The 27,225-nt window shown below is 34.7% G+C and overlaps 2 protein-coding genes across 13 annotated transcripts in view; one reads left to right on the top strand and one right to left on the bottom strand.

The window, feature by feature from the left end:
- The window catches only part of LOC105832623 (snRNA-activating protein complex subunit 3), a 64,484-nt gene extending 49,579 nt beyond the window's left edge, over positions 1–14,905 (top strand). For 2 of the 3 annotated variants that reach the window (XM_036292407.1, XM_036292408.1), the window contains exon 6: positions 14,296–14,902. In XM_036292407.1, the coding sequence (XP_036148300.1) occupies positions 14,296–14,584 (289 nt within the window). In that variant the 3' untranslated portion in view covers positions 14,585–14,902. Of the gene's footprint in view, positions 1–14,295 lie in introns of all 3 variants that reach the window. The other variant, XM_036292406.1, reaches the window with a different exon arrangement.
- The window catches only part of LOC105832624 (protein O-mannosyl-transferase TMTC4), a 96,855-nt gene that overhangs the window by 45,691 nt on the left and 23,939 nt on the right, over positions 1–27,225 (bottom strand). For 3 of the 10 annotated variants that reach the window (XR_004964717.1, XR_004964716.1, XR_004964718.1), the window contains exons 7-10: positions 26,748–26,855; positions 25,210–25,351; positions 25,021–25,135; positions 18,860–19,042 (exon numbers count right to left, since the gene is read on the bottom strand). Coding sequence is in view for 4 of the 10 variants with exons in the window: in XM_028190520.2 (XP_028046321.1) it covers positions 14,888–15,024; positions 18,860–19,042; positions 25,021–25,135; positions 25,210–25,351; positions 26,748–26,855 (685 nt within the window). In the remaining 6 variants the exon portion in view is untranslated. Of the gene's footprint in view, positions 1–14,875; positions 15,025–18,859; positions 19,043–21,960; positions 22,076–22,308; positions 23,183–24,148; positions 24,536–25,020; positions 25,136–25,209; positions 25,352–26,747; positions 26,856–27,225 lie in introns of those variants that run through there. The other 7 variants (XM_028190520.2, XM_012673742.3, XR_004964720.1 and 4 more) reach the window with 6 other exon arrangements.

Here is a 27,225-nt window from a genome sequence, read left to right as displayed (position 1 = left end):
TATCTTTAAAAATTTATAATTATTAAAAATATATTCCCAAACCACAAATACATTTATTTTTGGCAGATTTGTTGAATCAGCTTTAACGAATCTTGAATTTAATTGGTATTTGGTATTTTATTTTAAAATATTAAAATAAAACAGATATTAACAGTAAGAAAGGCCGTAACGAAACATTAAGGGCTCCGGCAGAGCAGCGCAATTTTGCGACGCTTTTTCGAAAAACATTTTTCAATATGGACTTTGTGTCACGTGTTGCAAAATCGCGCTGATCTGTTGGAGCCCTTATGCCTGTTTTCACCATTAGTGATATTAATCTAGGTTTACCTAAACGTCGATTAAAATAAACTTTGGTTTGAGCTCAGTTTAAATGTAATTGTATTCCACCAACTCTTGAGAGGCGTCGTTTAAGTGAACTTATACTCTATGCAATAAAACTTTTTTAATATTTTTTAACAACCTGTGATTGGTCGATTATGGGCGTAAATTTATGAAATGATGCATACAAATTGATCGTCCGTTCTTTTAGCAGTAAGAAAGATCGCGAAAATTGAATTTTGTAAATTAAAAAATGAGTAATCTTAAAAAAAGAAGAACAAATTTTTCAAATAATGAGAAATACTTATTAATTGAATTAGTATTAAAATATAAAGATGTAGTAGAGAATAAAAAGACTGACACAGTATTTTCCAAAGAAAACAAAGTGTTGGGACGAGATTTGTAAAAAATTTAATAGCGAATCAAATATATTTCGTGATGCAGTAACTTATCAAAACTATATGCATATAGTTGCAAAAAAAAAATTCCGTCCTACGTACCTTTCAGTCCTAAATATTAATTCTTTGTGTATTCGATTTAATATTGTTATTACAGTTTCTTTGTTTAAACGAAATCTCATTTTAAACTCAATATTATCTAATTCTATAAAATAATTGACTCGTTCTTAAAAATTCTTGTAAATGGTCTTCGATATAAAATATTGATTATATCTTCATCGTCAGATGAAGATAAAATATCAATTATGTGCCATTCCTGTTAATAAAAATATTTTCTTATTATTATGTAAAATGTTTTTATGTGTAAATTTATATCTTATTTATTCTATTTATATAAATTTATATATGTTTTATATCATAATATTATGTTATATTTGAATATTTATGAAGAAGTTAACAAAGTAAAATATTAATTGTTACAAGTTAAAATAACATTAAGGGTTATTAATGGAAATTATGGTTATTATTACAAATTCTGCAATCGGTATAAATTATGGCATTTAGCATAAGTTTCTGAGAATAAAAAGATATATATACGATACCGCGTGAAATATTTTCAATAATTTCTTTTATATTCCCTCTTTAGGTGTCAAGATGCTGTAATATAATTTATTTCGATGTTTATAACCTTTTTCTATCTCATGTTCAATCTCTATATTTCATATTAGTTATTTTTTTAAACTTCGTTTATCGTAGCTAAACGACCAAAATTGAGTGTTCAAAATAAACTCAGTTCATTGCCGTTTAAATTTTGAACGAAACATGGGTGGGAATGGAAATATGAGATAAACCGCGATTAAGCAAATGTCACTAGAGTTTACGTTTGAACCGAGTTGGTAAAATCGGGCATTAGGCTGCGAGCTTTAATTGAAACGCAGCGTAAGATGGTTTGAAACTATTGCTATGTGACGTCATGCACTCGTAAGCTAATCAAAATCCTTTTTTTGCAGCACAGAAAATTTTAAATATTATTAAATTTTATTTATATAAATACCTACCTGTTAATAAAAATTAAAAATTTTGTTATAAACAAGTTCATAATATCTCGAGTAATGTCAAATGCGGTTGTTTCTATAATCTTTCTGTCATATTATATTTTATAATTTTATATTACTTTTTTATTTATATAAGTATGAATTAAGGGGGCGTCTACATTAAAGGGTAAAAAAAATCGATTTTTTTTTCTTGCTTAAATTGATAGTATTTCATCCGTAGAACATGCTCCTGAAGTCCCAAGTATAGATTGAAATTGTATCAGACCGAAATGAACACGTGCAGTGCGCATGTCCCGAGCGCTCCAAACGGGACGGCAAGTAAAAATCCCTAACAGTCTTTAAAAAGGTACATTGCCTGCTGGGAAAGAATTACATGAGAGGTGTTTAGGTGGGTATACACAAAATGTCAAAGTTTTAATGCGACGATTTGGCAACTTGCCTCAAAACACCTCCATTGCGGTCGCAAAATCATTGAAATTGCTGCTACATAGCTGCTGGAATTTTCAATGAAGGCTATTTGTTGGTTCTAAGAATCATGTCATGCATGGAAACTATGCATGGAGTTATTGGACCAGTATGCAGAGATGTTGCGGATAGAATAAACGAAAATCGCACGATTAACCAAAATTGTCGTAGTAGATCTGTTGCGCAGGAAACGCGTACTTACGATAAACAATGGCTGTTGGAGAAGAATGAATTGTATGAGGACACTGAGGACATTTTATATGGAGCAGAGATAGCAGATTAATCGAAAAGTACGGATGAACAATCATTAGCAAGCTTTTATCAACCTTTTTCTTTGATCGGAAACTTTAAACGCGTTTTTCTCGAAATCACTTTTTTCGAAATTGCGTACACGATTAAAAAAAAACTAATCGACAGATCCATTTCTTTCTTTTTTTTTTTTATTAAAGGTTATTAAATTATCTTTTGTGTGAACCTAAAATATAAATTAAAAGTCATGTAAAAAAAGTTATTTAAAAAAGTCAAAAATTTTTCACAAACCGATTTTTTTTCAAAACGCCATTTTATAAATTTTTTTATAATAAATGTATGGCTTTCTTAGGTTCACTTAGAAGCTATACTCATAAACTTTACAAAAAACTTTGGTTTTTTCCTTTCAGTCCATTCTACTGGATGTTATCCTGCACGCAGTGTGGAAGGAATTTTCAAGGCAGTTGTGCATCTTTGCTTACAACTTATAATTAAATAAATAAAATTTTATAATAAAAATTGTTTTGAGTACCTAAAGACATGCACAATAAGTGATAAAAATCGCAAAAAGATTTATTGCTTAGTTTCATTAGAAAAAAAATATAAAGAAATGCTTAATTTTGGCCTCTTAATGTAAACGCCCCCCTTAAGGTACTTACTTTTCACATAATGCAGTATTAAGATAAAATAAGAAGTCTTTTGCATGTATTTTTCATGTATGAAGAAGAGCTATAAATCAATTTATTATATTTTAAAAACAAAAAATCATACCGAACTAAGTATATTCTAAAGTTAAAAGTTGATACTTTTGAGTAATATTAATAAAATTTAGAAAAAAGATTTTAGTATTGATGTTATAACTTTATGAAAACGCTGGAAATCGTTGTTTTTTAACTCTTTGACACCATTTTTCTCAAAATTGTGATGTGATAATCAAATTTTGACGACGGATTCATGTTCAGCAGATAAAAATCTATCGAAAATAACTATTCGAATTCGAGTTACAAAAAATTGTCAAATTTTGTCGGACAGTGTAATGTTAAAATTAACTTTTGAAAAAAATTTAATTCTTTAAGATCATATAAAGTTTTTTAAAAGAATTATAAAGATATTTCATGGATACTACATATCACAAATTTAAACGAATTAAACAATTACGTTTTTCTCAAAAGAATTATGCGGCATTTTCTGTTTGCATAATTTTTAATTTTTTATTAAGAAAAATATGTTATTCAATAATAGAATTGTGTAATAACTATGTAGCCTGTTTTTTTAGCTACACTGTTGCAATGGCGCAAAAATATATATATGTAAATATATTATAAAATAAAGTAAAATGGTTTTTTTTATTCTAATTTATTGCACTAGTTAGTGCAACAATGCAGCTAAAAAAAAGAACAGACCTATAATTAAAAAATTAAAAATTAAATAATAAAATTTAAAAGTTATAATAACTTCTAATTTAAGTAAATTAATTTTTAACTTTAAGAATTTAACTTATTTAAAAAATATAAACTTTAACTTATTAACTTTTATAAGATTTTTAAAACTTATTTATGTGAAACAAAAAATACATTTTTACATAAAAAACAATTTTTTTATTTCATGTAAATTTAACTTACAAATAATGTTAGTAGGTATCGAAGAACACACGGGATTATACAGATCAGAATGTATTTATTGTTCACTTAAACGCAAGAGACAAAAGTAAAAGTTGATTAACACAGTGTGTATATACTACTAAAGAAGGGATAGCGCGCAGCAGCGACCGTAGGCAAAGAATAAGAAAAGTAACTAGATAGACGCGGTAGCGCTTCAGGCGCTCTAAGATGATTGGACTACGATCGTAACCGAGAGTATACATGTAATGAGATTACTTGATCGCGACCATGTAGGACACGGGAATTGTATTCCTAACACTCCCTCAATTTCGTTAGTGCATGGTTGGATCTTCAGTAGGACCAATCCCCATGGTTTCGCAGCAGTCCTCGTGTTTAGGTGACAAAAGCGCCTTTGTAAGCTTATCCGCTGCCATTTTCTCAGTAGGAAGATATTTTAGCTGAATCGTTCCTCTGGACAAAACTTCACGAATGAAGTGACAACGAATGTCAATATGCTTTGATCTGGCGTGATGAATAGGATTTTGAGCTAAATGAGCAGCGCCCATGTTATCGTTGTAAAAGGTAACAGTAGCTAAATCTCCGAGGCCCAATCTCTTCAAGAACTGGACAAGGTAGACCACCTCCTTGGCTGCATCGATGCAGTCCCAGATATTCGGCCTCCGTGGATGACAATGCAACCGTACGTTGCTCCCTTGATCCCCATGAGATTGCGGCGCCGGCGAGAACGAATGCCATACCAGTGTATGACTTATCAATTCTGTAGTCATTTCCCCTATGGGCGTCGACATAGCCTGTCAATCCTTCGCTGTCTGATGTATTTGGGACCATAATTGATGGTATCCCTCAAATATCTCAACACGCGCTTTGCGGCCGACCAGTGTGACTCCTTATAGCAATCGTTGAACTGGAATAGAACGCTCATGGCGTGAGCAATGTCAGGACGTGTTCCCATGAGAGCGCCAGTGAGTTCCTTGTAGGGTGTGTTTTCTCCATTTTTGTTAGCGTCTTCCCTTAGTAACTTCGACCCAACGACCAATGGCGTCTTAGAGGGTTTGCAGTCGATCATGCCAAATCTGTTCAGAATTTCACGAATGTAGTCGGCCTGACATAGACAAATCTGCATTTTTTCTTGACGTATCTCGATCCTCAAGCAGTATTTGGCTTCACTGGGATCCTTAATTTTGAATTACCGGGAAAGTTCCTTTTTAATTTGGTCTGCTCTCCCTAAATCCTTGGACGCGATGAAGATGTCATCCACGTATATTAAAAAACAGGTTCGATCGTAATTTCCGTCAACAAATACGCATGGATCCGACTTGGTTGGAATGAGACCGAGTGACCGAAGGGTCTCCTCAAGTCTCTCATACCATGGACGCCCTGCTTGCTTAAGGTCATAGAGTGCTTTGTTGAGTCGACAAACCCGGTCGCCATCAACCAACTGGGATAACATCATCTTGACTTTAGACGCTAACTTGGTACCGGATTCCTGATGAATTATTTTTCTTAGCATTTTTTCGAGGAACTCGGGCTTCAAAATGTAGATTTCCTTATCTATGTTACTGTTTAAATAGGCCATTTTTACATCAAGTTATGTGATCTTTAAATCAAACTTAGCAGATAAAGCGACCAGGAGTCTAAGTGATGAGAGCCGTGCGACCGGGGCAAATGTCTCGCGGAAGTCAACGCTGCGAGAACCCTTTTGCAACCAATCTGGCCTTGCAACGGTCTAGTAGTCCGTCTGCGCCAAGCTTGCTACGGAGAACGAACCTTGATCCGATGACTTTCGCGTCTGCGGATTTATCGGCGATGTCCCACGTGTCGTTGTCGACCAAACACTTCATCTCCTCATGGATAGCGTCCTTCTATTGCTCAGCATCGTTACGGTTATAGCCTGCGAAAACGGAGTTTCGGCTGTGCACATTCCAGAAAAGGCGTCGTACCAACCGTTTTCGTCGGAATCACTTGCGACAGATGAGATGGGATCTTCGTCTTGAGACGCCTCTCCACTTGACGAACCTTAATCTGTATCGGTGCGTATCATATTGTACTGCTTACTCGGACGTCCTCGACCGTCGAAGCGTATCAATCGGGATCTTTCCGCCCCACGTTTTTTGTGCGTTGCTTCCTCTACACCTGCGTCGACATCCTTTTTGACGGATCGAATACGGGAACGTCAGGTCAGGTTCATCTACAGCGACATGTTCAATGTCTTCGGCTGTTCCCGGGTTAACAGCGATCTCCGTTGTAGTGGGATGGACGACGTCCGGCATTGCATCGTTGCAGCTCGTCCTGTCGTGGTTGGCAGTGTCCTCGAGCTCATTTTCAGAGAAGTGTTCGTCGAAGAACTTGATGTTCCTTGAAATGCGAATCTTCTTTGTGCTTGGAATCCAAACCCGATAGGCCTTAGATTCGTTAAAATAGCCCACAAATATGCCATCCGTTGCTCTGAGCTGGAACTTTCCTTTTTTGAGCGCGTTGTCCGTAACATAAATCTTGGAACCAAAGACACGAAGGTGTTCGACATTCGGCTTCTCACCGGTCCATGCCTCATATGGAATGCCTTGAATCAGACTTTTAGAGATGCATGTGTTGCAAATATAATTCGCCGTTGCGATGGCTTCAGCCCAGAATGTGTGTAGGAGATTGGCTTGATCGAGTAAGCATGCACCTTGCCGATTCAACCAGAGTTCTATTCTTGCGTTCAGCAACGCCTGTTGTGGAGTGTGAGCGGTGGAGAGTTTTCGCTGGATACCTTCCGCCTTAAAAAAAGAATCCAAAGTCCTATTGCAGTATTCTGTACCATTGTCGGATTGAATGACTTTAACCTTCAAACCGGTTTATTTCTCGACAAATCATACGTATTTTATTACTTTGGAGGGTGCTTCGTCCTTGGATTTCAAAAAGAATACTTTGCACCATCGGTTACAATCGTCGATCATAGTCATAAAATATTATGCTCCTCTATTACATAGATACAGTCCTCATAGGGTGTGTCCTCAAACATCTCTGTAAACGATTTGTAGCTTTTTGGATGATTTACCGCCTCTTGTGGGAGAGCTGATGTGGCAATTTTGCAGCGAGGTATACCTTGAAACTACGATTCGGTCGGTTTCCCATGCGGATGACGTTGCGGTTTTTCTTCATCGCTCTTAAGTTTTCATAGTTGAGATGACCGAAGCGTCCGTGCCATAGCTCGTCTTCGTTTGATCTGATATTAACTGCGGCGTTGGCGTCTTGACGATTATCCGATCTCACATGAAGCTCACATCGACAACACGCATACTATGACAACACGCTCACGCTCTAACACCGTTATTGGTCGTTATGCTTCCCCACTATTCTGCATAAAGGGGGATCTTGGTGTAGACGATCAAAAAAATCGAATTTTTTTGCTTTAAACGATAGTATACAATGTAAAAAATATGTCCTCAAAGTTGCAGATAAAAATTTGAAGTGCTAAGGAGCCTAAAAATAATTTATTGAGCGCGAGAATACGAGCGCACGGCATGTCCGTTCAGGTATATTCGGCTCGCTCGACGGTAAGTAGATAAGAAAAAGAACATTTCTGTGAATCTTCCTTTGTTTTGTAAGTCTGCTTATAAAACAAAAGCTAACTCACAGAAACATTAACAAAATAAACATGTCAGTATTACATTGTAGCGTCAGTCGTACTACGCTTTACATCTCAGTCGTACGCGTGTTTCAAAATATCAAAAATATCACGATGCCGAAAGGTACGAAATACTCGAGCGAACGTGCAGCGAAACCTCCGAAGCGAAGGTTTTACGGTAATCAATTTTGCGATAAAAGTGGTGAAATTGTAGGTCAATCCGCGAGCGCGAAAAAACTAGCTATCGTTAAAACTAAAGACGTAACTTGTGCTCTTGATCATTTATATAGAATCATAGAATTCACAAGTGTATTTGGCGCTCTTTCACAAATGCTTAAGTACAAAAAGTGCAAGCAAGACATGAGATTCTAAGAAGCAGGAAATCAGGGTCTCGGTTTTAAAGTTGTCGTTATGTGCAGCTGTGGTCACCGAGAGATTAACTCCGGGCTGTTTATAAGAAACGGATTTGAAATTAATCGACGAATAGTTTTTGTATTGCGGCTGCTTGGCGTCGGTAGAGATGGCATAAATTTTTTCTGCAATGTTATGGATATTGGGCAAGGCATTAGTAAAAATGCGTACGATATATTGGGACATATTCACGAAACCGCGAAAGTAGTATTCAACGTTTTGTGTCAGAAAGCGGCGAATGAAAAAAACAAGAAAATGTGAAGAATGGAAGATTAGAAACAAATTTTAAAGTATCTGGTGATCCGGATTGTGGAAAAAGCGCGGTTATACTTCGTTATATGGTGTAACGACGCTTGTTGGATACTATACTGGAAAAGTAATAGATCTTATTGTAAAAAGTAGTTACTGTCAAGGTTGCACGATTTGGTCTAAAAAAGAAGACACCGAAGAATATCTTCCATGGTATGAAGATCAGGAAAAATGTGCTTTAAATCATGGTTCTGGTAAATGGAGATGGATGCCGTTAAAGAGATGTTTTCCAGATCTGAAGAGAAGTGAAGTACGGTCAATACATAGGAGACAATGATTCAAAAACGTAAAAATTTATTTTAGAGTTGAATTCTTATAGAGATGATTTTCCAGTAATGAAAAGCGAATTTATTGGACACGTCGAGAAACGCATGGGCAGTCGACTACAAAACGTGAAAAAAGAAAAAACTTGGCAGTAGAGGAAAGCTGACCGACGTTGTTATAAAAAAAAAACTAGCAAAATATTACTTACTACTTTACAAAAGAAAAAATAGCGAATAGAAAATAATATCTTCAATAAGGAATTTTTAATATTACTATCAAAATCATAATTATGTACAAAGTGTCAGACAAATTTTGGCATAGCGCTTGCATAGAGATAAAACGGACTAAATAGAGTAAAAATGTCCTGTACCAGTTTGCGATTTTCGTAATAGTTAATGAGTTATTAATTTAAAAAAATAGCCGGTTTATCCGGTCTTCCGCCAAATACCGGCAAGGGCGCTGCAAGGCGAGATAAGACCGCCCTGCGAAACGTACATCCGCGCTAGATAGTTTACGCAGAAAATTGTTTACAAGTACAAGAAAATTGTTGCGGCATAACCATTGCTATTTGTAAACAACTCTCTCGCGCGTCTCACTGGGCGCTCTTATCTTACCGCGTGCTTGCCGGTATTTGCTGATAGATCAGGCAAATCGGCTATTTTTTTAAAATAACTCAATCATTGCGAAAGTTGCAAAATGGTAAGGAATATTTTTACTCATAATCAGTTTAGTCCGTTCTACCTCTATGCAAGTGCTATGTCAAAAATTATCTGACACTCTGTATATTGTTAGTGTATGTTTACTGAATTTTGAAATCAAAACCAAATTTTGGTTCTCAAATTCGGCTAAAACTGAAACCGAAATAGCAACTTTTTTAGTAAAATTTAGTAATGTTTATAATCAAAAACTTTCGTTTTAAGATTTTATACTTAAAATTTAAATTATAAATAAATAAATATATAAGGTGATTCCGAACAACCTAAGTCTTTGCAATGATATATTTCCGAGTTAATTCTGAGACGATTTTTTCTTTACGAAAATTTTATCCAAAGCTTACTTTTTGAATTATTAAATAAAATAATTATCGAATCACGGGAGGCATACAAAAAGTAGACAGGGATGGCGCGACTCACCATCCAACACGAGTAATTACAAATTCGATGTCTTCATATTGTTTGACGGATGAATAATTTTACCGGAAATGAACAACACTTCACATTTTTAATTAAAAAAAATAGCCGGTTTGCTTGGTCTTCCGCCAAATACCGGCAAGCGCGTTGCAAGGCGGGATAAGATCGCTCAGACGTACGTCCGCGCTAGGTAGAGAACTGTTTACAAGTTCGGCATAACCATTGCTATTTGTAAACAACTCTCTCGCGCATCTCACTGGGCGCTCTTATCTCACTCTTATCTCTTCACATTGAAAAAAATTCTTCACATGTAAAAAATTCATACCAAGTCATAAGTCATAAGTTTTCTTTTTCTTGTCATACAATATGAATCGAATTTATTCACGAACTTGATCGAGTGATTTATAAATCTATTGGTTTATTACTATTAATGACTACCGAGTAATCATTCCGCGGCTTATTTTTATTAAGAAACAATTCAGATTATAGTAATTACAGATTACGCAATCATAGTAATCATAGTTTTACAAACATTGTTTTACAAAATGTATCACGTATCGATGCTTTTATCCACCTCACATGAAAAAAACTATCTGTTCGTTGCTATTAATTACTACCGGTTAATTATTCAGCGATCGAAAATTATTTGAAGAAGAAAACGCGTTTACCCGACGCGGAGACTTAGTGTCAACAAAACGAGTCAAAGTTATGTTTTTTGAAAAGCATTAAGTCATGAATAAATCTGTCGATAATTGCAATCGATAAATCATAGTATCAATCTGATACCATGATAATGTAGAGTATTAATTAATCGGCAGTGAAATACTTCGAAGCATACGTATTGCTAACGTCCGATTGCACCAACTTTATTTTAGCTTTAAACGAAACTTAAATGTTAGTCTTTATTTATTTAAAAATATTGTGTGACAAGAAAAAGAAAACTTATGACTTATTGGTATAAATTTGTTACATATGAAGTGTTTATTCCCGGTAAAATTATTCACCCGTCAAATAGTTTGAAGACATCGAATTTGTAATCACTCGTGTTGGATGGTGAATTGCGCCGTCCCTGCCTACCTTCTGTATGCCTCTCGTGATTTGGTAACTATTTAATAATTCAAAAAGTAAGTTTTGGATAAAATTCTCGTAAAAAAAATTTTCTCAGAATTAATTCAGGAATGCGATTGCAAGAACACCTGGGTCGACACCTAAATCACCCTGTATATGTATTATATTTACAGTATATTTACAGTTATAAATGAGATAACAGTAGTTTATTGGAAAATTTTTATTGATACCTAATAAGGACCGATTGTTCCAATTTATTGGAAAACATTATTGGACAGGTACTCATTATCTTCATATGTTTAGAAAAAAAATGAAAGTATAGATTTACTTAATAGATAATCAAATAGATAATCAGAAAATTTAATCAAAAAGTTAAAACAAACGGTTTTCAATGAGAAAACGTTAAATAAATCTTTTAAAATATTGATTTTATGAACATTATTATTGATGATTGACATTATGATTATAATATTTTATAAACAATGTTTTTAATTGTTTCTTAATAACATAATATTTCTGAACATTATAATTACAGTATAGAAATATTATTTTTGTTTTATTAAAATATTTTTTGAAATAAAAACAAAATTGTCTACAACATTAAGAACTAAATATTTGAAAACGTTACATGTTATAAAATATCACTGTGTTTGCGACTTCGCAATGAGTTCGCTAATTTTTCCTACGGATGGAAGTAGGGTGAAAGGACGCCATGGAATTGGTGTAATTAAATGATATTAAACAGATATATCACGAGGAATATTAATGTATTTAGCACAGATAACTTGACTACACGCTACACACGCAAGTCGTTCGTTTAAGCGCTAGAGTCAGTCTTTTAAAATCAAGAGCAAGAGTTTATGATCGAATAGAGAACGCTGAATTAAGTTTGTGTGAAGTCACGTAATACTCAAAACGATTCTGAGCTGTCATATACTTTAATATCACCGATTGAAAATGGACACAATAGTACCCGTGACTGTCTGGATGAGAATAATTAGAGTCTGTCACTGATGAGTTCTTAATCACTCGCGCGGGTCAATTGTATTAATCGAATACCGGCCTGGTGACAATGACGATGCCTGTGAGCAGTTACTACATGGCGCCGGCGTGCGCCTTACGTGGTGAGCTTGAACCTCTCGATGTACCGAAGCAATCTACGTTGAATCTCTCCTTATAACTATTTGTATCTTTCCGTTGAGTAGCCTTTATATCGTATGCAAAGATCCCACGAATTAATACGAGCACACTAACTATGCAATAACTATTGTACAAGAGAGACGCCATGGAGCACAAGCACCAAAGTGAAAAAGCATCGCCGCATGCGCTAGCGAGCGCGCTTTGCGGCATTGCCCGATCTTCGATGATAGAGATTGATAGCTGCTGCCATCTGACGCGACGAAACTGATTCGATCGACATTGATTCTCGAACACACTGTATAACGTGATTTTAATATCTTGTTTATGATGGGTATTTTCTTTGCAAACTTAATAATATATTAGCAAAATACATATTAATTAAATATCTTTATTTTATTTAAAAAGGTATTTAAATATTTGTTTAAAGAGTGTTGTAACTTTTTTGTCCACGATTGTAAATGGCTGGACAGTACAAATGAACAAAGATCCGATGAATATAATTTCAATTTTAACCAATGGAAACCAAAGATTCGACCATTTTTTGGCCGAAACCAAATATTCAATCGGACATTATATATTGTGCTACTCATATAACTATTATAATATTAAAATAAGAATATAATAATATACAATATCTTGGGTAATTATTTAGATTAAGGGACATTTAGATTAAGTTATAAGGAAAAATTACTCAGGGTCATGTCCTTGACAACATATGTCAAGATCAAGGTCATCGGCGCGGTGTCCCTTAATCTAAATAATTACCATATTTTGTGCTGAAATTTAAGAATATTAAATTCTTTAAATAAAGTTAAATTACATATATACTGCTAAAAAAAAATAGGGAACACTTTTCGTATACCGAAAATTTAGGCTATTTTTAAATCACTCAGCGGAAAATCATCGCAGAAACAAAATCCAAAAAGCGTTTTAGAGCTTGAAACTTCTTTTTTCAAACGCTTTTTAGCGATTTCAGTTATCTTTTTTTCCCAACGTGGTACAATAATGGAGCTTGATCCGTTAAAATAAAATTTAGCAACTTTGCTGCGCTGCATCTTGTGTGAAAAAAAAATCATAGAGAATTTCTGTTATTTTTATTTTGTAACGGAGTTTTTTTCTTTTATTTTGAATGGTCGTTCATTGCTGTGTGATTTTTTTGACCGAGTTATTGAGATTTTAAGAAAAAAATATTCATTTGGACTTTCACCGCTTCTTACTCGTGAACAGATCAACGTAAGATGCTCCGCCAAAAAAGCGGATGGAAATCTGAAAGTTTGCACTTTCCAATGTTGATTGATAAGTTGAGAGAAGCGCTTACACAAACTTGACATGAATTTCCACAGGACATTATTGAGAGGTGCATAAACATACCTTTACAAACAGTAATAGATCAAAGAACGTTAGTGTTTATTACCAAGGAGTAATTGTACTGTAAAACTTTGCTTTAGCGATGTGATTGGATCTTTTTTTTTTCACGACAATATATTGAATTAAATAAAAATCGTAAAATATGCATTTTTTACGTAATCTTTGATCGCGATTTGTTGTTACAAAAAATAAATCTATGAAAAAATTAAAAGTGCAAAGCTGTCCAACGCTTTCAGCTTTCCAACGCTTTTTTGCTGAACGCTGTATGTTGATCTGTTCACGAGTAACAAGCGATGAAAGTTAAAATGACCTTTTTTTATAATCTCTATAACTCGGTTTAAAAAATCACACAGCAATGAACAACCACTCAAAATAAAGAGAGAAGATCCATACAAAATGCAAATAACAAAAATTCTCTACAATTTTTTTCACGTGAGATGCAGCGCAGTAAAGTTGCATAAAAAATTTTTATTTTAATCAAGCTTTATATTAAGCATTGTGCAACGTTAGTAAAAAAAAAAAGAAAATTGAAATCGCCAACAGTGTTTAAAAAAAGTTTGAAACTTTAAAACGTTTTTTGTATTTTGTTTTTGCGATGATTTTTTGCTAAGTTCCAGCGGTTTGAAGATAGCCTAAATTTTCGATATACAAAAAGTGTTTTTATATATAATTTCTTGCTTATTATGAAATTATATTTTTATTTGTATATGAAACAATGGATATTAAATAAAATGTATCAGTTTTAATTTGGTATTAATGTTTTTTCTGTGCATTAAATAGCCAAAACGATTGTAATCGTTTTTGTGCTTGAAAAAAATAATTTTGTTAACTAATGTATCAAGTCATTTTATTTAATGTACTATTTGTTAATAAATCTATTTTTGTCAGGTTGGTAACTATAGATGATGTATTAACATCAACGGCTTATCCAAGAATAGAAAGCATAAGACCTGTTTCTGGAAAAAACTGTATCTATTGTGGAATATTTAATGTGCACTGGATTGTAACAGACCATGATAGAATACCGCATGACATAAGTTATTTCTGCAATAAATGCTTCATATCTTATAATTATGTTGATGGTAAGAAAATTGGAAATTTTAAAGCGTACAGTTATCCCTGTATACCGCAATTAATGTCAGTAACAAAAGTATCTAAAGTATCTAAAAAGTCTTAATACAAACTTATTTATGCATATACATGAATTATATTTTATAAATTGTAATTTGAATATACTTAAAGCTAATTTACAATGTGTTCTTTTGCTTTTTGTTTCTTGCTTTTTTATTCTTTTTTACCTCTTCGCAATGTTTTATCAAAATTGGCGAGATGAAAAGTCCACGAACTTCGAAAAAAAAAACCAAAAACATGAAGAAACACAATTGTTGATAAAATAACGCGCGAAAAAACAAAATAGAACGTATTGTAAAGAGCATATTGCAAATTAGGCTTTAGAATATAGAAGATGTATATAATAAAGTTATTTTATTGACGCTTTTAACGTGTACAATTTTTGCAAGTTATTTCTCGCGCTGTGTAAATCTGGTTTCAATTGCAACGCCTTCTTATACATCTCCTCTGCTGCATTTAATTTATTCCAGCGATGATACAAAACACCTAAACAAAGTATTTCTGACTTTATGTATTACCTTCAATTATTCATATTTTCATCTGATATATATTATATATATATACACATATATATATCTTCTCGACTGTTAATAACGGAATATCCCGTCATAACAAAATGTGACCCAAACTGCTTTATGACGCGCATGTTCTTATGTCTCCATTTTCGTATTCTCGATCCTCAAAATCCCCAGAAAGTAACTTATTTGTTATCTCAGCCTTTCCTCTTTTAGGGGCATTCTTGGCCCCTGACATAAACGTTTTTGTAACGTAACAGTCAAGAGGATATATATAGTAGGATATTTGGTGTAATAGTTGAAAATGTAAGGAGTGATTCTCGATAACAAAATAAGACGAAAATAACTAAATTATAATTAAATGAATTGTATGAATTTAAATATTCACGTAAAGTGCTTGAAGTAACGTGAATAATTAGACATTATAATTAAAAAATAAAATCTCTAATGAAAGAACAATGTTAAAAAACCGTCGATTTCAGCCCAAGCGGAAACCTGAATTTCGACCAATTTTCTATAGATTTCGACTAAATTTTGACTCCTTAAATTTTCTCTCACCTGTTACCAATAATATTTTCTGCCAAACGGACCATGTTTTTGTTTCAATATCATAATAAATTCATTAAACTCAAAATTTTCTTAAAATTTATTTTAATCTGAAAAGATCTGCTTGAACATAACACTAAAAAATGTTTTTCTTAAACTTTCCCAAAATAAAGGTAAGTATAAAAATTTAGTTTTTTTTTCATCAAAGTTGTAAGTGATTTTAACTATTGATTTAACTGATTTTTTTCAATTGTTGCACTCGCAAATTAGTTGATAAAACTAATATTCTATTATATATATTTTTTTTGTATGTGATGTATAATATTCTATAGTATATAATTTCTATAATATAACTTTTATATAAAATTTTTATAATTTAAAATTAATATAATTAATATAAATATAATTTTAATGGGCAATCAACGTAAGGATTTGATATGATATGGAACTTAAATCATTTATTGATACAATATTTTTAGTACCTAAAAATTCTATACCAAATTTTGTATAATATGTCCAAATTCTGTTCTGTCTTAAGGCTCCTGGATATTCAGCCATATTGATGTCAGCAACATCATGCAAAAATTCTTATGTGCCATTTCTAAATAAAGTTTTTTAAATGAAATGATATTTCAGATTACTTTAGTACACTTATAAAATGTAAAAACGCATATTTTTCCATATCAATTAATAAATATCAGAAAAAACCTATTTACAAAGTTATGTCACGAAATACGCAATTTGCTGTTGAAAAAAACGAAAAATGTATCTTTTATGTATTATTTATTCATTAATCTTAGTTTTGGACAATTTTAAGAGCTTTGCAAATATATTACACTTGTTAACACAAAACGAATAACGAATTGGCACACGAGAATAAATTGATTTGTTAACATATGTTACTTCTTTTAGATTTAAAGCTTTCACGGCCATTCACGTTGTTTCCAATGGAAAGGACTTCTGGATACATGCCGCATACAGCGTTGCGCAGGCGTTTTGCAAACTGCAGACGTTGCAACTTGCATTATTAGGACTAGGAGCTCCGATATTAAGCTCTCTTGGATTATAACCGTCCTTATATACTCCTTGTCCTAATGGTAGGGATAGGGAGGAGACGGGGCGACTCGTCCAATAGTACAGTTCATTGGCCTACCATTGGTCAACTGTTTTTTCTATCTTAATACAATATTGGCTAACTATTTGCCAATTAATATGTGCTGCTTGGAAATGTTTTAATTGATCTATCAATTAAAACATTTCCGAGTAGCACTTATTAACTGGTAAATAGTTAGCTAATGACGATACAACTGCAACGTTCGCGAAATGTCGGCGCAACGCTGTACCAGGACGCGGCATATATCCGGAAGCTCTTTCTGTGTTACTTCTTGTTTTATAGTTCTTATTCCTACCACTTTATGACTGCGTTGTCACTGTCAGTGTTGCCAGACGGACTGAGTTTCCTTTCCACAGGCTAAAGGCCATGGCATGAAGAAACTTAAGTAAAACCATAAACTTACTAGAATAGACTGCTCATGAAGTTAGTGGGAGTATCCGTCATTGAGAAAAGAATAACTGTCGTTAATATGAGTTGCTATCTCTTTCTAGTGCAGAATAATGGGAAAACATAGCAACCAATAACGGTGTCAGAGTATGCGCGCTATGCATACTATGACAACACGCTCACGCTCTGACACCGTTATTGGTCATTATGTTTCCCCACTATTCTTTATTAGAAAGAGATAGCAACTCATATTAACAACAGTTATCATTTTCTCAGTGTCGGATATTACCGTTTTTCCACTTCATAAGCAGTCTATTCTAGTAAGTCTATGAGTATAAAAATAGAAGGCCCATTCAGAAGGGCTTGCAGGGTCTTTGACCGGCTAAATCGTGGTACTGTGGTTCTGTTCTGGGTCGGAAATCCAACCGGGAAATTTGAAGAAGTCTATGAGTAAAACCACCGACATAAAGACTGAGCGTGATAAACAGACGGGCGCTCGCTACAAAAAGAAAGATACTACATATGAATGGATGCGCTTTCTGAATAAAAATATGGCACTGAATTGAGATAGCTTGTCTTTTATCCTTCACAAGAAAAGAGACTACGCATGCGCGGAAAATTAGGCGCAGTGTATAGGTTTGTTTTTTATTCCTGCACTGGCTGCACTAATTCAAAATGTACAATAAGCGTGCGTTATTCCAGAACTGATGCAATTGGTATCGTTCATTATTCCATTGCAGGAAAACTTAAGATTTGTTTTTTATTCCTGCACTGCTGCACTGGTGTAATAAGTTAGAATAAGACAAATATATTTTTTCTCATTCTTACTTATTACACTAGTGCAGCAGTGCAGGAATAAAAAACAAATCTTCAGTGCATAAGTTCACTGAACTAGCTGTAATAGGACTGGAGGTAATGCAAGCAGTGTAAGGTAACCAAATAACCGGCAATTTCAAAATAAATATAAAAGTTAAATGAAAGTGTTGTAAGCCGATTACAACCATATCTATCATAATTGCAACACGCATCTTTCGAAAGACGTTGCAAGAAGCACCTCTTTTGAAAGACGCACAAGAATCCGCCGCGCTCACGGAAGTCCCAAGTAACTTCCGTGAGATTACAACAGCGCGCTCGGAAGCAGTTCGTATCGCCCTAGAAATAAGCCCTACGCTGCAAAATCAAACCGCAAGGCTACCGCGTTCCGATGTCGAAACGCTTAGCCTCGCGGAAGCTACCGACGCCCGGTCACTGGCCCCCGAAATTGCGCCAGATATCATAATATATAACGCGACCACGCCGTGACCGAGCGGAGAGAAACATAACAACGTCCGAGCCGCGTCGCGTACTATACACCTTATCGCGAGTGTTACGTGACATCAACACAGCTGACTGTAAGCACAAGAGAAAGAAATAAAGACAATGAACAAGCAAGTAAGAAGCGTCTTCTTTTCTCTCATACACCGAGCCGAATCTTCACCCTTTGGGTCCTAACCCTTAAGGCAGGACGAATCCCAACTACCGACGGGAAAGAATTCCCAAAACGAGCAAACGCTCACAATAGTGTAAAAGTAGAAGTTTTTTGTAATTTAAATGTGATTGAATAACTCGGTCAAATCTGTCAATATCAGTACTGCTGTAGATGTCAATCCAGAGTTTTTGATTAAGGGGCAGGGAGCCTTAAATTTACTATATTTCCCAACGTTTGACGAAAAAATAGTCCGTTTGACATGAATTATTCCCCTTTTCCACTTTTTGTTACCTAAATTTGCGTAAATCATGGGAGATGCAGAATCTCTCAATATTGCCTGTTTAAATTGGACTTCTGCTTCGTCGTACTTTCCGTTTTTCCCCAAAATGTTAGCAACGTTGAAATAAATAGAAGCATGATTTGGAACAAATTTTAGAGCTTCAGTTGCCATTTTCAATGCCTCTTCTGTCCTATCTAAAAAAAAAATATCTTTTATATATACCCAGCAAGCAAAATGCTAGCAACTTGCCGGCAATATGCCAGGAAACTCGAGCATGATATCGCAGCAGATTTCAATCTGCTGTTTCCTCATTAAGCTTAGTTTCTAACAGCACAAATTATCAACATAAAATATTGATAGAAATGCAGCAAAAATCGAATATTATCTGCTTCCATAACATTGTAACGGACCGTATTTCCTACGCGGACTTTAGCTTGCCGGGATCGGGTGTAGGAAAGGTCCCTGGGACAATAGACTCGTTTCTTTGTAACGAACCTCCCCGACGGCTTCCATCCGCACACGGCCCAACCAAACACCCGTCGGGTCGCTATACGGGCACCGGCCCGTCATAAAAATCCACACGTCGTTGAGACGAAAATCGTCTCAAACGATCCGCACACTTTCCTCGCCGCTGTCCCGACCGTCAGGAAGGATTGAGTGCGGGGGGAGCCGAGCTCTCTCGAAATTCTACGAACTTCCACCCGGACGGGTATAAAAGGCCGCCCGGTGGAAAACTTCACTTCTCGACTGACCGTATTCTGGCAATCCTTTCCGCCCGATACGCCGAGAAGCCTCTACGATCGAGAAACAGAGTGGAGAATCTCCGCTTTCGCCAAGCACTCTTGGCCACGATCGCCTTTCATCTCCTTATCCTGAGCTCACTAGTCAAGGGTGGAGTGTTCTCCGCCTTCGCCGAGGCAGTCTCGGCCGCAGCTCATTCCGATCCATTACACGGCCCGGCCACACGAGATCGAGAGTTCTCCGTCTCCCCAGAACATTCTCGGGACCGCTGCCGTTCCCGAAAAACGTCTAACCAAAATTACACAACGCGATACGGAAACACCTCGCACCACATCGCGCGCACCGCCGACCACCCAAACGCGTAAACCGGGCTCGCTACTCGCCGCACCGCGCGCTCCCGCACCTCAGAATTCGAGCTTGTCACAGCGGGATACCACCCGACACCGTGTCGCATACCCAGCTGGCATCACCGAACACCGCACGCGAGACGGCAAACCAGCTGACTCTTATAAATCACGCATCTTGTAAATATTACTGTAAATATCCTTGTATGTACATAATTATCATTTAAATATAGTTGTAAGAATTTAATATCAAGGGTTACGATTCACTGTCTCAGGACCCTTTCTACCCTAGATTCCGGCGAGCTACATCCGTGTAAGGAAAACGGTCGTTACATCTTTAAATCGAAAACTTATATATTTTAACTAAGATAACGTATTTACAATATGTACAAGAAATTTACAGAAAACGCGTCTCTCGTGAGAAAACAGCTGTTCGCCGGTCGCGTGTGTGTATTCGGTGACGGTCGCGGCGACGAGCCGGCGGGCAATGCCCCGAGGCGAGAGGCTCGAACTTCGTGGCGCGGTGCGGCGGGCGATAATTGCCGTTGCCCGAGATCGGTGGTGCGCGGTACGAGACGCGAGACGGGTCGTGTTTTGACATTCGGCGTTGCGCTTACCGAGTTTTTACCGAAGTCTAGGAATATAGGCGTCGATCCCGAAAATTCTTGGGAGAGTTGGAGAACACTCCACCTCGATATGTCGAGCCAGGGAATTAATATAAGAAATAATCCGTAGCCGAGAACTCTCGGCGAAGGCAGAGATCGCTGTACCCTAAACACCGGTTCACAGGAAGCTTCTCTTGTATTCTGGCGAAATCGGAGTACCAGGATACGGATTGAAAAGTGTCGCAGCCTCCACCGGAGCGGCCTTTTATACCCACTTGGATGAAGGATCGGAGATCCTCGTGGATCTTAAGTTTTCTCCATGCTCGATCCCTCCTGTGGAGGCTGGGAGAGCAACAAGGAAATACGCGGAACGGAGACAAAGATTGTCTCGACGTTCGTGGAAAAAGATTAGGATGGGCCGGTGCCCGTTTGGCGGTTCGGCCGGGGGCGGTTGGTGATGCCGGCGGACGGGAGGTTCGTTACAACATGACAGCAAATTCGTAGTAAATATCGAACACAATCTGACAAATTAAACTCTAAACGCAATAAGACAGCAAAAACAAAACATGAAATGCTATCACGTTGCGACACCAGAAACGCGGTGAAGATACAGCACGATGTGTCACATGAAGTACTGACAACAAAAATGCAGCAGAAATCAAGCAAAGCCTGCCGTCATGACATGCCGTCGAAAACGCGGCAAATATAGAACGCGATCTGTTTTATCGGTTGTTGACGGCAAAAACATAGCAGAAATCGAGCACTAAGCTGTCACAAGTAATCGCAAAAATATAGCAAAAATTTAATACGATATGTTTTATAGTATTATTAATAATTTTTTTACGATGTTTATTAATAATTTTTAATTAGTAAAATAAATAAATAATGTATGCAATGTACATATGTTTATTAATATTATTATTACATTTGTAGGAGTGATATACAGGATGCGAGGGATAACAGAACGCAAAATAATGGTAAAAACAGTATATTCTACTACAGTTGGGCGTACAATGCAATGCGCTAATGCTCGTGTGCCGTTTATATACAGCCTTCGGTCGCTTCCGTCGACCAATCTCGGTTACGCCTTTGTCCTATTCGCCGGACTTTTCCGGGCTCGTTTACAATTCGTTAGGACTCGCGTAGAGTGTGCGAGAAGCCGTTCGTCGCTAACTGACAATTATGCTTCGACATGTTCCAGCTTGTTTGGCTTATATTGCTGTTACAAAGAGTTGATAGATCCCTACACATTCAATTTACATTATATAATTTTATATTTTTGATAATATTTAATTTCCATATACATTACAAATTATATATTTTATAATTATATACTTTTTAAATGTGGCGTTTTCGACTGACTGCAGAGAGTTTTAATCAAACCCAAGATGATATCACATGCAAGAACCGTCCAATTTGAACTTTTTTTTTTATGAAGGTGGAAATCTTCGAGAAGACTTCCGGGAGAATCAGGCTCGGAAAGTGTGATATTCAACGGGAGGTACGTCGGGCGATCAACGTTACTACCGCCTACTCACTAAAATCATCTATTATAGAGGATTCATGGCTCCTGCACACAGGACGCGGCAAAGCGGTATCGCGATGACCAATCACCGTCTTGCTTTTTTATTAATACATATATGTATTATCAGAAAAGCAAGACGGTGGTTGGCCACCGCGATGCCGCTTTGCCGCGTCCTGTGTGCAGAAGCCATTACACATCTGATATAGGGTGCGTTCCGAAATCTACTGCCAGTACTGACAGTACTGTTTTTTCGTTCCGAAATCGTTTTCAGCGTGCTGTCAGCAACTGTAAATTACTATCTATTCTACAAAAATAGACCCTAGGGAATTACTGACTTCCGGCTAATTTTACACATTATCCGGAGGTAGTGCAAATTCAGTAAAGCATATGGCCGCCGTCCGCCGTATATTAATGTGTATAATTAAAATTGACGAAATTGTTAAAAAATTAATTGTAACAATGGAAACTGTTCGATACGAACTTATTGATGGCGACAATAACATTTATGAAGTGTTTCTGAAAATCACGCGATGATTATATCACACAATATTTTGTTCAATAATGAAATAATAGAGAAATTCTATTTTTTTATTATAATTCCTACCTAAAATGTGCTTTGAATCCTTCATCCGAAAGTAAAGCAATAACATTTTCAATATAATTTTTTATGCGTGGCCTTAATTCCAATGGTCTACGCTTAGTAATCATGTTTAAGACATTTAGAATTTCTTCCTCATCGTCTGATGAACTGTCACTGTCACTATTAATAACATTCACAATACCTTGCACTGCAATTATAATTGCATTGACATTTGCCATAATTAGATTGTATAAAGTTAGGTTTTTATGATGGCATCAACAGTTGCTGGTTTGACTATAAACGCATTCCGTTTTTTAGTGTTGCCAGTATTCACTGGCGTTTCGGAACAGCTCAAACCCAGTAACTTCAGTAGCAGTACTGTCAGTACTGTCAGTAGATTTCGGAACGCACCCATAGCAAACTTCTATACCTGCCGCGTTTTCGCCATCAGGTCATGACGATAGGCTCTGCTCGATTTCTGCTGCATTTTTGCTGTCAGTACTTCATGTGATACATCGTGCTGTATCTTCCCCGCGTTTCTGGTATTGCAGCGTGATAGCAAATATGTCAAATTTCTAGCTACATGTTATTAATTTAATGTAACATCATGACATATGTTTTTTTACTTAATTTTTAGTGACATATTGTGTCAACACACAATGTCTGATTTTTGTTTTGTTAATGTTGTTAAATTTTGTTGTACTTTTGCTTCATTTTGGGGGGCACTATATATATATATATATATTAGATAGCCAAACCTGCCGAGAGCACGAACTGGAAAATTTTGACACATATGCTGGCAAAAATTGGACAGCAAGCAACTACAGTTGGCCGTTTCAACTAACATTAACAGAAACACGACAAAAATCGAGTAAACTTTGCGTCACAATGTGCCCCCAAAAATGCAGCAAAAGTACAACAAAATTTAACGACATTAACAAAACAAAAATCAGACATTGTGTGTTGACAGAATATGTCACTAAAAATTAAGTAAAAAAACATATAATCTCTCTTGGTCAAAATTATTAAATATAATTATATTATTTTTAAAAATATTTTTATTAACTAAAAGAATTTAAACAGAAATTAAAATGTGAATTTTTTGTTTTAAGAATCCTTATGGATAATGTTAGCAATTAATAAAATCTTTTCTAAAAAAGGGCATGGCATCGATACTCGCATCTCTCGAAGTATTGTTGTCGCTTTTCCGCGATGCCGATTGGTTCTCTCGTTGCGCTTACTTCGTGTTGCGAGAGTAATCATTGCGATTGAATTTTGACAGCTGTCAAATTTGTATAAATGGTTATCTATACCAGAAGAGACGGGGTGAGACGGGGAAAGACCGGGAGAGATGGGGAGAGACGGAAAGAGATCGGGAGAGACGGGGAGGGACCGGGAGAGACGGAGAGAGAGGGGGGGGAAGTGCGTGCATCCGTGCGTGTGTACACTGTGGAGTATTTTACTCAAACGAAAGATTTTTGAAAGTTAGTTTTCTCTATTGATTATTTTTTATTTGGTTATTTCTTTAATTTATTAATTTCTATATGTGCACGCGTACGTGTGCATGCATATGTCACAATATTAATTTATAACTAGCAATAATAGTTAATTAATTAATGTATATAAAGTTTCAAAAAATGTTGATCTTATTTTATATATAAAAAGATACATGTAATGTCAAAGTATTTATTAACAATTGTAACTTTTCTCTGTACATTGTGAAATATCTTACTCGAACAAAAGATTTTCGAAAGTTAGTTTTCTGTATTGATTTTTGCAAAAGATGTTGATCTCATTTTTATATGGAAAGGTACACATACAATGTCAAAGTATTTAATAATTTATTAACAATTATAATTTTGTTTTTCAAACTATGTTGTCAATCTCTAATGCTAAAAAAAAACAAGAAGAAGAAGAGTCAGAGCTGACAACATTTCGTTACATTTCAGTGTCAATATCATATTACTTTAAAGAAGATTTATGTATGTTGTGTATATTGTATTTCTTTTTTCCTTTTTTTATGTGTATAATATTTTTAAAGAAGAAAGAAAATTAGATAATAAATTAATGTATGTAAGTATGCTTTCTCTCTCTCTCTCTCTCTCTCTCTCTCTTTCTTTTTTCTTTCTTTTTGTATATAATTATTTATTTATATAATTATTATTGCAATTGTTATTTTTAAAAAGTAAAAAATTAAATATCGCACGCCTGTGTTGTTCTGTTAATAAAAAATAACAATTGTGTGTGCGTGTGTGCGTGTGCGCGCGCGCGCAAATAATTGAAGGATATAGGTGCTTAATACTTTTGACCAATGCTGCGTTTTTTAAATGACATGTGTAATAAGTGCACAACATTATAAATTTAAATGAATACTAACCTAAATCGTCTAATAGCAGTATCATATTTGTCCAGGCACGTTTATGTGTAGGTTTTTGTCTAGTTGCATTTATCCAAGCCTTTAACGCTTTATCATATTGCTTTTGTTCCAAATACTAGCATAAATTTTGATAAGAAATTATAATACATTATTCTCTCAAAAATAGATTAAAATTGTTATAATACTCACTAATACACCTAGATTATAATGACAATCTGGATAATTTGATCGGTATTGTAGAGCCATAAAGTAGCTCGTTTCTGATTCCTCGTATTGTTTCAATGCTGACTGAACTATACCTAGATTCATCCATGCCGTAGAAAAATCTCTCCTAAAATTTTTTAATATTTTGTGGTAAAATTATATGTATGGTAATCTATATTTATATTGTATTTGTTTATTTTTTATTACATGTCACAAATAGAAAGGAAAAAAGGAGATCAATTAAGGACTAAAATCGGTTCTCTAATCAAAATTTTGCGGAACTTGCTGAGATCAATATTTGACCTGAATATGCTTAATTTTGATATTCCATATCAGTCAGAACTCTCAGAATTCATTAAAAAGATTGAAGTTAAGCATATCTAGAACCTAAAACATTCATTTTAGCAGGTTCCAATTTTGAGAAATCGATTTTGATCTTTACTGATTCTTCTCCTTTATATAAAATATCCCATTTCAAATAGTTCAACTTAATATCTCAGAAATTAAACTCAATAAGCAAAATGTTTTAAAATGTAACCACCTTTGAGACCTTAAATGATTATGGGATCTAAATTTGGGAATTTTTTGTGGGCAAATAAATAGTTTTATTGAAAAAAACAAATATAAATCATTTTATTATGAATATATTAAATTATTTATTTATAATTTAATAAAGAAAAAACTTTTATTTATTTATAATTGTTTCAAATGGCGTACTGGTATACTTCCGTAAACGCACATTTTTTGAAGACATCATTTTGCGTGCAAGATTTCTCTAAGATGGCTTATCCTAAGACAAAAATTCAAAAACTCTTTATTTTCTACATTGATTCAAGCTACAAAGTACGTAGTAAATCGTTTTAAAAAATATTTATTTTAAAAAAATGGCAGCTGTTTTTAGGAAAAAGTACATTTTTATAGTCCAAAATTAGATAAACAAACTGTTATCGCAAAAATCCTACGTACTTTGTTATGTGATGAATAGAAGATCCTGTTAAAATTTTAAATTAATCAGATAAAAATAGTAAGAATAGTAAGAATAGCGTTACACGCAAATTAGAAAACGTGCGTTTGCGGAAGTGTGCCAATATGCCACCATTTTAAACAATTATAAATAAATTTAAAAAATTTTTTAATAATTTAATGTGTATAATAAAATAGTTTATATGTTTTTTTAATGAAACTATTCATTTGCCCACAAAAAATTCCTGAATTTAGGTAATCATTTTATGGCCTCAGAGGTGGTTTCTCTTTAAATAAATTATAAAAAGACAAATAATAGTAAAAGAAAAAAAGACTTTTATATAAATTTTATAAGTTATATATATTAAAGTAATTATTTTTAAAAAATCAATAAATTAACATATAAAATGTCACATTTTTGCCTGCCGGACTCAGTTTTAAAAATATTTGGCTGAACTGTTTAAAGTGCGATATACTATAATATTGTTAGATGCAAGTAAATAAAATATTTATAAATAAATGTCTGTTCATCTTAGACGACAATATTTAAACGAACTTACTGTAAAGTAACAGCTTGTTTAAATAAATTTATAGCTTCCGAAAATTTTCCATCATCTTTGAGTAAATTGCCAAGATTATTCATAGCTTGAGCATATTTTGGATTTAATCTATGTGGTATAAATAATGTATAACATGAAATATATAACACGATAAAATTTCTTAGAAAAAAATTAAGGAGGTTCTTCAGTTCAAAAAAGTAAAAGACATTGGTGTTGTCTTCGAAATAATACATATCTATAGTCTATCGAAATTTATATCCAATTTCTCTTGTTCTTAACTTCGTTCTTTTCCCTTTTTTTCGATCTATAATTGTGACTGTGTTCCGAAATACTAGTTCTAAAAATATATTATTTATGTTACGTATACTACAGATTTTTAGTACTGGCAGTGATTCTCCGAACGCAGCCTATAATTTATATTAATTTAGTTATATTTTTGCGTGATAAAAAATAACTATACATAATTTAGTACTTTGGG

This window comes from Monomorium pharaonis, chromosome 9 (assembly GCF_013373865.1).
Source record: "Monomorium pharaonis isolate MP-MQ-018 chromosome 9, ASM1337386v2, whole genome shotgun sequence".
NCBI classification, from domain to species: Eukaryota; Metazoa; Arthropoda; class Insecta; order Hymenoptera; family Formicidae; genus Monomorium; species Monomorium pharaonis.
The sequence above is the reverse complement of the archived record's forward strand: the minus strand, read 5'-3'. Positions and strand labels throughout refer to the sequence as shown.